At 51.0% G+C, this 12536-nt stretch overlaps 1 protein-coding gene across 1 annotated transcript; it reads left to right on the forward strand.

Annotated features, from left to right (window-relative positions):
- The first annotated feature begins 1879 nt into the window (after nucleotides 1–1879).
- On the forward strand, nucleotides 1880–12510 carry Tspo (translocator protein). Its single transcript, NM_009775.4, has 4 exons — nucleotides 1880–1951; nucleotides 9692–9902; nucleotides 10507–10645; nucleotides 12077–12510. Exons 2-4 carry the CDS (start codon nucleotides 9721–9723, stop codon nucleotides 12263–12265), a joined length of 510 nt encoding a protein of 169 aa, NP_033905.3. The 5' UTR covers nucleotides 1880–1951; nucleotides 9692–9720; the 3' UTR covers nucleotides 12266–12510.
- Nucleotides 12511–12536: the final 26 nt, after the last annotated feature.

Here is a 12536-nt window from a genome sequence, read left to right on the forward strand (position 1 = left end):
TCTGTAGACCAGGGTGATGTCGAACTCAGAAATTCACCTACCTCTGCCTCCCAAGTGCTGGGATTAAAGGTGTGCGCCACCACGCCCAGCTCTCACAACCATCTCTTAACTTTAGTTCTAGGATGTCCAAGGCCCTCTTCTGACCTCTGTGGGCACCAGGCACAGACATGGTACGCATACATATATGTGGTAAGATACCCACACGTGTAAAACAAAAAATAAAAAGGTCAGGTCCTTTGATTGCTGGCTCAGTGGACTAAGTTTAAACTCACATAGGAGGCTGTGCTTGTAAAATTTCAAATCTTTGCAGCCCAAATTTACATCCACAGGCTGTAGCAAGAAGGTAGTAGCAACAACAGTCGAGTGCGCCAGAGATGTATACAGTTGCATACTGATGTCATAACACACAGCATGAGGCCGCTGGACCACAACCCACTTCCAAGGATCTGAAGGACAGAGGGACTCTGGCAAGAGCTCTAGGAGGACTAGCCAACCTAGACAAAATGAGCCACTGAGAGGGAAGATGCTTCAGTTAGTTTTCTGTTTCTATCACTGAATGACATACTGGGCCATTTATATAGAGTACAAGTTACCGTCCTCAGGGTTGTAAAGTTCAAGGTCAGAAGCTGCATCTCACAAGAGCCTCCTTGCTGGTGGAGACTCTCTACAGAATCCAAGGGATGTAGGGCTTCATCTGACAAGAGGGGCCCTATCCGAGAACCTGCACTGGCTGGCTTTGATACCAGACCTACACTCAGGATAACCGATGGATCTATTCCTGAATGAATCGTGAATGGATAGGGGCCACACCGTGAATCCTTGGGACATAGTCACCTCAAGGTCCACCTGGTCCCACTTGGTTTCACCTCTTGATTCTTCACAACGGGGACTAAATTTCCACCATAGATCCCCTCCCCCAGCTCCCTCTCCCCCTTCCCGGTGACAGTCAATCCTTTGCAAATACACAATAGGACGTGAAACCTATCCAGGAGGCAGACAAGGGTACGCCAGAGGGGCGCAGAGAGACTGAAAAGCTGTAGGCACGTACAAGGCATGTAGAGCCGTTGCCGCAGGGATTGGCAAGGCTGCAGAGGTGTGCTGAGAGATGTCTCAATCAGACCGCCTTCGGCTGCTGTGCTGCTGGTTAAGAACAGGAAGCCCGGGACTGGGACGATACCTTAGTGGGTCGCATGCTCACCTTTACCTTGCAGACACCAGGATCTGAGTTTCATTTCCAGAACCTGTGTTAAAACCCTGGGTATAGTAGTACACAGTTATAATCCCAGGGCCCAGGAGGTTGAAACAGGCAGATTGGTGGGGCTCCTTGCCCAGCCAGCCTACTCTAATTGACTCACAGGAAGAGGTTGAGGGCTGCCAGCAAGTGGGTGTGGCCAGGCATAGCGCCTAGGGCCTTACTAACACAAGAGGCAGAAAGCGGTTAGTTTTGTTTTCCTTTATTTTGGGCAGTGCTGGGGATTGAAACTCAGGGGCCTTTGCGTGCACAGAAAGTACTCCACAATGGAACTATATCCCAAGTCCCTCATTAAAACAAACAAACAAATAAACAAACAAACAAAAAACACAAAATACGGATAAGATGATAGGTAGAATTCAGCCAGGCACAGTGGGGGGGGGGGGGGGAATATAATACGCAGCTCAGACTGACTGCGAGCTCACTGTCATCCTCCTGTCTCGGTGTGAAATACAAACATGTGCCACCTCTGTGGCATTCGTTGTCTGCCTGTCTGCGATGCATCTCTCCCCTCTGTGTCCAGGCCCACGATGAGGAGAGAAAAAAAGAGGGGTGCCTGGTTGAGGGCGGGCCTGGGAAGGCAGGGTGCCTCCGGGTGCGGCGCAGGGCGGGGCGGGGCGAGGCGGGGTCAGCGGCTACCAACCTCTGTGCGCAGTGTCCTTCACGGAACAACCAGCGACTGCGTGAGCGGGGCTGTGGGTACGTGAGACCCTGACGGCGGGGAGCCAAAAGGGAAACTGAGGCCAGGTCCAAGCGGGAGGGACTCCTCCCGAGGATGTGCTGCTGAGGCTGAGGGTGTTTGGCCTTTGGGGACAGCGGCCAATGTCCTGTGCCTACCTCGGTGAGGCAGGAGTTGGCTGCTGCAGCTGGAGGCAGCTGGGCGGGAAGAGGAGATAGCCTCTGGCTGCTGGGAATCCTGCTTCCCCTGCAGAGGAGTTCTGGGATCCGTGGGAAACCGAGACTATGCAAAGCCCAGGAGCCAGGATTTGAGCGGCAGCTGCCTAAGCCTGCTTTGAGATCAAAGCCTGCATGTGTGGTGTGGACGCTTCTCCTGCGTAGTGATTTGTGAACTTGGGTACTGCGTGTGTGTGCCTGGCCGTCTCAGGGCTGAGACCCGCCAGCGTCTAGAAACTCTTGATAGTGGTAGGTACCTGAGGGGTGAGGCCGACAGACAGCAGGCTTGCTTTTTAAGCTTTTCTCTGATCGGAGTTTTCGGCTTCTGTTTGTGTTCCCCTTGTTAGGGGGTTGTGCAAGCGGCGCCTTGAAAGCCAGTTTTGTTTGATAAAGTTGCCACTCCGCCACGCCATTTCCCCACACCCCAGACCTCATGGTGACCAGTTCCTGCCGGTCCTAACTGACCTGTTGCTGGCGCGATGATTACTTTCAGAATGAGAAAAGCTGGCAAAAGGTATAAGGAGGATTTGCAAGTTCGTTAAAAACAAAAAGTCCTAAAATTCCTCGGGACAGAAACGGCTTTGCTGGAAGGAAAGCTCAAGGATGGGAGGAGCTTCACGCAGTGGACGGAAGAGGGCGTGGCCGGCTCCCTTCTGTTTCTGGGTCATAGTCTCTAGGGAAGCCCCAGGGCAACAGGTACCCCAGGCCCATTGGCTCTGACCTAGCTTCACAGATAGCAGCCTAGGAGAAGGAGGGCTCAGGCATCCTTTCTGGCTGTCCTACTAAGAGGTGGGGCCCGAAGCTCTATGGAGTGATGGTGCTAAGTATGGAGAGGGCGATGCTGTTGGCCTGTGTCCATCAGACACTGAGAAGAGAGACAGCCTGTGGACCTGATCCTTGCCCAGGGCATTGTATCCCAAGGGAAGGTGACCGAGAGTGGCCGAGTGTCATTGTGGATGTAGAGATACCAACCTGGAATGTTCTACAGTTTCCCCATCAGTTTCTTTCTTTCTTTCTTTCTTTCTTTCCTTTCTTTCCTTCTTTTTTTTTTAAAGATTTATTTATTTATTATATGTAAGTACACTGTAGCTGTCTTCAAACACCAGAAGAGGGCATCCGATCTCATTACAGATGGTTGTGAGCCACTGTATGGTTGCTGGGATTTGAACTCAGGACATCTGGAAGAGCAGTCAGTGCTCTTAACCCCTGAGCCATCTCTCCAGCCCCATATCAGTTTCTTTACCTGGAAGGTGACACTAGCAATAAACCCTTTCTGGGGACTGTGGATCAAAGAGAGGTGGCTGACCCCTGCCCTGTGGCTGCTGTGGGGAGTACATGAAGGTTTGACTGAGTGAGTGAGTGCCTTTGAGTAAGGCTTGGCTCCTTTACTGAGGCCCTGGGGTGGTGACCATCGAGAAGGCCTACTACCATACTCTCCTCTGTCTAGTCCTTATTCTTCTGTCCAAGATGCTCTCTGGAAATGAAAAGGTAGCCATCTCCTCCTCCCCTAGAGGAAGCAGCTGAGTGGTCCCTGAACTGATAGTCACAACCCTGGGTGGAGTTTTCCAGGGAGGTCTTGGTGTTCTGTCCTTCCTTCCTGGAACACCCCAAGGACCCTGAGCAAGCTGGTGACAGGGTGAAGCTTAGGATGTTACATGTCTTCTAGAAGAGACCGAAATAAAGGGTGAGTGGGTGGCTTTGCCCCTCTGAGTATCTCCGTCCTGCACTCTATACTATCCTGGGATTCCACCCTGAGCTGATCTCCTGCCCAGCTCAGTCTAGCCGAGGGGTGACTCAGCTTTATGGGCCCCACCCCTGCCTGTCTACCACCCCTCTGTGTGGGTGACTCAGGAACTGGGCAGTCTCCAAGAAGTCCCTGGAAGGTCCCTGGCCCAACTTTCTCCTTCAGTTTCAAGTGGGGTGGTGACTGTCCTGTTTTGTGACTTTGGATGGAAATAGGGGGCCCTCCCTTTGATCCCCTTAGTGAAGCAGAGCATAAAGATAGTCTTGCCTTCCAGGGCGGCTAGAGGGTGGGAGTAGAAACCTGGGGTCCAGTGTCCTGTCCCTAGATCCTGTCCTTATGGTATGTCTTTGGGACAGCCACCACACTATAATGGGAGACTTGATGGACTCTGAAACATTGGTTGGTCCTGTTTAAGAACTTCCCAGACACAGAGAATGCCCCCCTTGCTCCCACCCCTGGCGCATAGCTGTCATGAGAGCACTTTCTCCTTCAAAGCCATGGCAAGAGGGAAGAGGTACTACTGTGGGGCGTAAGGCTGGCAAACCTCTAAGGCAGGGAGGGTTCCCAGGAAGGAAGCCAGCCACACACAGGCTCTGACCCGCTAGGGAGTGTTCAGGAAAGGCAGCTTCTGAGGGACCTAAGGGACTTGCTGGTCATGAGGAAGGGCAGGGCTGGGTTGGCACAAGAAACAAGTGCCCAGTAGGCATTGGTTTCTTTGTGGGAAATGCACACGTTTGGAACTTGGTGTCAATGGCTGGGGAGACAGCAACATCATTGACTTGTGTGATTGCTACTTTACGTTTGGGGACTTTCAGCTAAATTACTAAAACCTGTTGTCTGCAGTGGTGGTGCTTGCCCGGGAGGCTGAAGTAAGAGGACGACTATCAGTTTGAGGCTGGTCTGGGCTACATGGTGAATATCTTTGTGCCCCTATTAAGAGAGGAGAGCCAGGCAGTGGTGGCACATGCCTTTAATCCCAGCACTTGGGAGGCAGAGGCAGGTGGATTTCTGAGTTCAAGGCCAGCCTGGACTACAGAGTGAATTGAGAGAGAGAGAGAGAAGAGGCTGGCTAGAGAGAGATGGCTCAGCAGTTAAGAGCATTGACTGCTCTTCCAGGGGTGCTGAGTTCAGTTCCCAGCAAACACATGATAGTTCACAACCATTTGTAATGGGATCCGATGCCCTCTTCTGGTGTGTCTGAAGACAGCAACAGTGTACTCATATACATAAAATAAATAAATAAATCTTAGAGGAAGGAGGGGAGAGAGAGGGGAGGACAGAAGGGGAAGGAGAGGGGAAGGGGGAGGGGGAGGGGGGAGGGGGGAAGGGAGGAGGGAGCAATAGTATAAACCAGGCTGTAGCAGTGCAGGCCTGCAGGTCTGTAATCTGAGCCCTCAGGAGCTGGGAGGCTGAAGTAGGATGGTCATGCATTCAAGGCTTAGCCTGGGCTATGGAGTTCCAGGCTAGCTTGGAACAAACAAACAACAACAAAACCAACTGAAAACACTAACAGGTGTCCCCAGGCCATGGAACAGGAGTGGTACTGTGAAGGGGACTTGGCAAGGTGGAGCAGTGACCTTAAGTAGGGACACTACTTCTCCCTCCTTCTTTTCCTCCTAAGTCCCTCTGTGCATCCCATGTTGGTATCCCATGCTTGCAGTCCTCCTGCCTTGGGGCCCCAGTGCTGAGGGATTACAAGATGTGCTACAGTGCTGGGCGGGGCAGTGCAGTTTCTTGTCTAAACTTTGGAAAATGCAGAAATGCAGAATAAATGGCCCACAGGCTCCATTAACCTCCCCCTCTTCTCAGCGAGCTTCTCAGAAAACAGAAGTGGTCCCCTAGGCTGCTTCTCATACTCGCAGGTACTCCCCTCATTCAGCATCTCATTACCCCAGGTACTCTTCTCTATTCAGCTTCTCATTCTCCAGGAACACCCCTCATTCAGCTTCTCACTCCCCCAGGTACTCCCCCCATTCAGCTTCTCATTCCCCAAGTACTCCCCCCATTCAGCTTCTCATTCATTCCCCCAGGTACTCCCACCTATTCAGCTTCTCATTCCCCCAAGTACTCCCCCATTCAGTTTCTCAGACACTCAGGTATCCTCCCCCAAATTAGCTTCAGGTTTGACCTCTAGAACTTGCCACCTTCCCACACAGGCCCCAGTGAGCCCACCTTCTGCAGTTCCGGGCCTCTTCCTCCATCTTTCTTCTTGTGAGCTGATGCTTTCCAGGGGCACTGAGCACTGTCAGTCTGTGTACAGAAGGCTTCTCTTGAGAGCCCTCCTGGTGTCTCTAGGCTCAGGCCCAGGCTTGAGGTTTGGCAAGATCACCAAGTGTGCCCAAGGGGACTGTGGTGTCCATGTGTGCTGTAGAGATGGCAAGCTCCCAGTTATCTGTAGAAGGAGCTCTTCTGAGAGGGAGAGAGAAAACTGAACATACGTTGGGCCACTCAGTGCCTCACTTTCCAGCTCTCCACTCTGCCGCTGGGCCTCAGTTTCTCACAGTGTGATGTGGGGTCTCATGCTTGCTCTGATCATGCTGAATATGCAAGGAAAACCTAATTAATGTACTAGTCACGGCCCCTCCGGCTCACTGGGTACCACACTGCTGTGGCATTTATTAGAAAGGCAGGATATGTCCTCATTGCAGAGATAAGCAGCTTGTGAGGTAGCCCAGGCTTGCTTGAGGGGACACTAGGCTGAGCTAAGTGAGCAGCCAGACTTGGACAGATATTTCCTGTACCCCAGCTTTCTCAAGGCCCGGTGAGTCCTGTGACTCAGTAAAGATGCAGAAAAATGCCTTGTCTCTACTGAGAGGGGCTGCCAACCCCCTCCCCAAGAAGTAAATGTTTTGGTCGGTCTTAAGGTTATGTTGAAAACAGCTGGGTGGTGTTGGTGCATAACTTTAATCCCAGCACCCGGGAGGCAGAGGCAGGTGGATCTGAGTTCAAGGCCAGCCTGGTCTACAGAGTGAGTTCCAGGACAGCCAGGTCTGATCGGAGAAACTCTGTCTCCACTCCTGCCCTCCAAAAAAGTCCATGGTGAAAACAGTTTTCAACTCATTAAAAATGTCCTCTAAGCCATGACTGGATGCCTTACGCAGGATGTTCTAAAGTTCAAGGTCTGTGGGCTAGAGAGTGAGTTTAAGGCCGGCCTCGTTACTTACTATTCTAGTTTGCTGTCCATGGCTGTGATACAGCACTGTGACCAAAGCAACTGGTGAAGGAAAGGGCTTATGTAGGGTACAGATTACAGTCCATCACTGAGGGAAGTCAGGGTAGGAACCTGGAGGCAGGAGCTGATGCAGAGGCCATGGGTGGGTGCTGCTTGCTGGGTTGTTCCCTTGCTCAGCCTGCTTTCGTATACAACCCAGGACCTCCATCTCCTCGGGAGTGGTGCCACTCACAGTGGACTAGGCTCTCCCACATCAATCATGGATCAGACGAAGGCCTCAGACTTGCCTACAGTCAGTCTTCTGACGGAGGCATTAAGTTAACAACAACAACAATCTAATTAGGACACTTATCAAGAACTTGTCTCAAAACAAAAAGTAAAAAGAGATCTGGGAGGGGCTGGTGAGATGGCTCAGTGGGTAAGAGCACTGACTGCCCTTCCGAAGGTCCTGAGTTCAAATCCCCAGTAACCACATGGTGGCTCACAACCACCTGTAATGAAACCTGATGCCCTCTTCTGGGGTGTCTGAAGACAGCTACAGTGTACTTATATATAATAAATAAATAAATCTTAAAAAAAAAAAAGAAAAGGAGAGAGATCTGGGCTTGCAACTCAGTGGTAGAACGCTTGCTTGGTATGCACGAGGCTTAGGCTCAGTGTTCTCAGGACCAACAAGAAAAAAAAGGAAAAAACGAATAAGAAAAAAGTTCTCTTCCAGGCTAGCTAGCTGTATATCGCAGAACACGGGCATGCCAAGCACTTTATAAACAAAGAAATGAGTCTTCTGGAGCTTGGAGGGAGTGTGTGGGACTCCCCTGGTCTTGAGCACAGTATTAGCTACTTTTGAGTTATTTTGATAAAACACCAGAACCAAGGCAAGTTATAGAAGGGAGAGATTAGAGGGATAAGAGTCCACCATGGTGGGCAGGCGCGGCAGCGGGCAGCGGGCAGGTGTGGCTAAGAGCAGGTATGCTGCAAGGAGCAGGACTCTGAGAGCTCACATCTTCAAACATAAGCGTGAAACAAAGAAACCAAACTGAAGGAGGCAGGGCTTTTGGCTTTCAACGCCCGCCTCCAGTGATAGAGGCCACACCTCATACGCCTACCCAAACAGCACCACCAATCAGGAACCAAATATTCAAATCACTGAGCCTATGGGGGACAGTCTCCTTCAAACCACTACAGGAAGTGGGATTGTTTTCGTGGTGGTAATGTAGACTGATTTCAGGGTCTTGTTAATGAAGCCCTCTGTCTACCTACCACTGAGCTGCATCTCCAGCCCATAAAATTGTATGTAGAAGTTTGTTTCATTCCTTCGCGTTTGTGTGTGTCTGTGGGTGTGCCTCTGTGTGTGTCTCTGTATATGTGTGTCTGTCTCTGTGTGTGTGATGCACATGTTGGTGTACTGGCATGGACCTCTGGCTTCCATCAGATGTCCCCTTTATTGAGTGGTGTAGAATGTTGCACCCAGAGTTTGCCAATTGCCGCTAGTTTAGCTGGCTTAGCTCTGAGGATCCTGTCTCTGCACAGTGCTGGAATGACAGGTGGATTACCACACCCAACCAGCATTCATATGGATTGTTTTGGGGGGTGGGGGGAGGATCCAAACTCCGATTTTCACAGTCTGCATAGCAAATGCTTTACCATACTGAGCCATTTTCCCAGGGGTCTTCAACAATGCAAGCGGACACCCTGATTCTCCAGTTACTAACAGTATGCATGTTAGTGGGAACGATTTTTTGATGGAGAAACTGAGTCCCAGTCAGGGTACTGACTGGCTTTGCACTCCTATAGCAAGCAGAGGCAGAGCTGTCCCTGGACTTCTACACCAGGGCTCCCCATTCTCAAGCTCCTTGGGTCTTGATTTCAGCCCAGAGATTGGCTGCAAAGGGCCTGAGACCACCCGTAAGAAACAGAAAGAGGGCTGGGACCCAGTCTTGATTGTTTTCCTGAGTGTTCATGTGTGTGAAACTTTGTGATTAGGGCAGAGCCTGACCTAGAGTGCTGGGGAACTCTGGGCAGGCTGTCCTCTGGTGCATGGGTTTGGCCTCTGAGGTAGACACCACCTGAGGATCAAAATACTCTATGCTGCCCCCTGGGGACACTAAAGTAGGCAGCGTCAATTTTGTGCATAGATGGAAACAGGATTGAAGTGACTTCTCTGAGGTTATGGTAGACTAGTGTGGGAAGATTTGAGGAAGCCAAGCTTTGCCAATTGCCAATCACCAAGGGTGTGAATGAATGATGGACTGAAGCACTTAAACACAATGCACAGACCTCCCAGCATCCCCGAGTGACCCTTGACCTGAGGTCAAGCAGAACTGAGAGCCTTCCTAACAGAGGCGCAGTGAGTAGAGGTCACACCAGGAGACCACAGATCGAGGGTGAGGTGACAGAACAGATGCTTGAAGCAGAAGTAGGAAGAAGGTGGGTAGAGCCCTGGTGGCACCTCTGGGCAGGGGCACAAGTGTGAGTGGAATGGGGACTCCACTCTCCTTCCTCACCCACCAGGAATAAGTGGGCTGGTTGTTCCTGGGGAACAGGACCCTAGAGGTGCTGAAGGCAGTGATGGGTTGACCCCCAAGGTTTTGTAGAACTGCCCTCACCCCTACCCTGTGTTCTTTTTCAGATCTTTCCAGAACATCAGTTGCAATCACCATGCCTGAATCCTGGGTGCCTGCCGTGGGCCTCACTCTGGTGCCCAGCCTGGGGGGCTTCATGGGAGCCTACTTTGTACGTGGCGAGGGCCTCCGGTGGTATGCTAGCTTGCAGAAACCCTCTTGGCATCCGCCTCGCTGGACACTGGCTCCCATCTGGGGCACACTGTATTCAGCCATGGGGTAGGTAGTTGTAGGTGCCACCGTGCTGTGCTCTGTTGCCCCTGGAATCAGGCTGGGCTTTGACTCACAGACAGAGTAGCATCATTGCCCACTGAGAAGGAGAGGGTGGTGAGGCTGACAACCTATGTGTTGCAAGACTGAACTTTTTCCTGCTTGCCTCTTGGATCCCTGCCTGGGCTCCAACTACTGAGGCTGTCCCATGTATAAAGGTCAGCGTGGACAACAGCAGCGTGTGCCAAGTCAAATGCCAGGCAGCCACAATCTCCTGGTGTACAGCACCAGGCCCTGGTGTGGTCCATTCCCAGAAGCCCTCGGCAGCTGTTGTCTCATGGCCCCAACAGCCTGCAATGACCAAGCTGCCACTTATTTGTCCCCTCCCCCTCCAGCCTTCATTCTGTAACCACATACCGACTCGGGGTTCTCAACTCAGATCCCTGTAGCAGTCTTATAAGAAGCCAAGGCCCAGAGAGGGCAAGCAGCTTCTTTGAGATCATACAGAAGTCAGTAGCAAGCAAGGCATACTTGAGCCATCGCCGTGTAGTCTCAGAGGAGGGTGATACACTTGGCCTTGCCCTGTGATGTCCTGATCGGTTGTCTGTTTCAGGTATGGCTCCTACATAGTCTGGAAAGAGCTGGGAGGTTTCACAGAGGACGCTATGGTTCCCTTGGGTCTCTACACTGGTCAGCTGGCTCTGAACTGGGCGTGGCCCCCCATCTTCTTTGGTGCCCGGCAGATGGGCTGGGTAAGTATGGCTGTAACTTGACTCTTAGGTCATTGAAGATGGCTCTGGGGGAGCAGGTGGCATCACATCCCAGATAGGGTCAGTATCTACAGGGGTAAGGCCTGTGGCCTGCAGCCCCTTTAGAAGTTCCATGAGTCTGGTGCAGTGGAGTTCCTGTAGTCCCAGCTCTCCAGAGGCTGAAGTGGGACAATCAGTTGAGCCCAGGAGAGAGCCAGGTCGGCCTAGGTGACAGTGACCTGTGTACTAATGTTATTTTAGCTCATCTTCCCTCCATGAAGAAAGTCTGGAGGGCCAGTTTGAAGTGGGTGGGGCTGCGATCTTGGGTATACAAGCAATGGCATGAGACACTGGCAATACATCTGGTGCCCTGTGTTCTGACACAAGGACAAAACCTCTCCTTAAAAATGTTCTTGTTGGGCTGGTGAGATGGCTCAGCCGGTAAGAGCACTGACTGCTCTCCCAAAAGTCCTGAGTTCAAATCCGAGAAACCACATGGTGGCTCGCAACCACCCGTAATGAGATCTGACACCCTCTTCTGGTGTGTCTGAAGACAGCTACAGTGTACTTACATATAATAAATAAATAAATAAATAAATAAATAAATAAATAAATAAATAAATAAATAAGATTTGATGCCCTCTACTGGTGTTGTCTGGAGACAGCTACAGTGTACTTATGTTTAATAATAAATAAATCTTTGGGCCAGAGCCAGCAGGGACTGAGCGAGCAGAGTTGACTGGAGGGAGCAGAGGCCCTAAAAACAATTCCCAGCAACCACATGAAGGCTCATAACCATAAAAATAAATACATAATAAAATCTAAAAAAAAAAAACAACAACAACAACAAAAAAAAAAAACCAAAAAAAAAAAAAAAAAAACAAACCAGTTCGGGCTGGAGAGACAACAACAACAAAAAACCCTTGTGACTTGATTGGAAAAGGATTTAAAAAAACAAAACAAAACAAAACAAAGCAGTTCTTGTTTAGATCTGGCCTGTAGTACCAGCAGAGGCAGAAGGATTGCTATAAGTCTGACAGCCTGGTCTATAAAGCTAGTTCAAAATCAGCTAAGGCTACACAGTGAGACCTGTTTTTTTTTTTTTTTTTTTAAAAAAACGCTTTGGCTGAGCCACTGTGGGTATATCATACCAGCAGCAGTCTGGCCCTTACACTGGCCTCCTAGGTCAGCAGCACTTTACAATGTTGTATCTACAGGTCAGAGGCCTTTCAGATGCTGTTCCCCTCCGGGATATGCTGTGCCCTCTTGGGGCTTTCACACTTGGTACAGTCAGGCAGGGATTTGCAGCCAAGGAAACTGAAGCTGAGAACAGAGGTGGGCATCGGGCATCAGACCCTAAGGTTCAGCAGGGCTAAGTGAGGCTTCTAGACTTGGCATGCATGGCCTTAGTCTTCCCATCTTCTGTCTTTGCAGGCCTTGGCCGATCTTCTGCTTGTCAGTGGGGTGGCGACTGCCACAACCCTGGCTTGGCACCGAGTGAGCCCGCCGGCTGCCCGCTTGCTGTACCCTTACCTGGCCTGGCTGGCTTTTGCCACCGTGCTCAACTACTATGTATGGCGTGATAACTCTGGCCGGCGAGGGGGCTCCCGGCTCCCAGAGTGAAGGCACCCAGCCATCAGGAATGCAGCCCTGCCAGCCAGGCACCATGGGTGGCAGCCATCATGCTTTTATGACCATTGGGCCTGCTGGTCTACCTGGTCTTAGCCCAGGAAGCCACCAGGTAGGTTAGGGTGGTCAGTGCCGAGTCTCCTGCAGACACAGTTATACCTGCCTTTCTGCACTGCTCCAGGCATGCCCTTAGAGCATGGTGTTTTAAAGCTAAATAAAGTCTCTAACTTCATGTGTAACAGACTCTGTACTTAGTGGAACATCT

This window comes from Mus musculus, chromosome 15 (assembly GCF_000001635.26).
Source record: "Mus musculus strain C57BL/6J chromosome 15, GRCm38.p6 C57BL/6J".
In the NCBI taxonomy this organism is placed as follows: domain Eukaryota; kingdom Metazoa; phylum Chordata; class Mammalia; order Rodentia; family Muridae; genus Mus; species Mus musculus.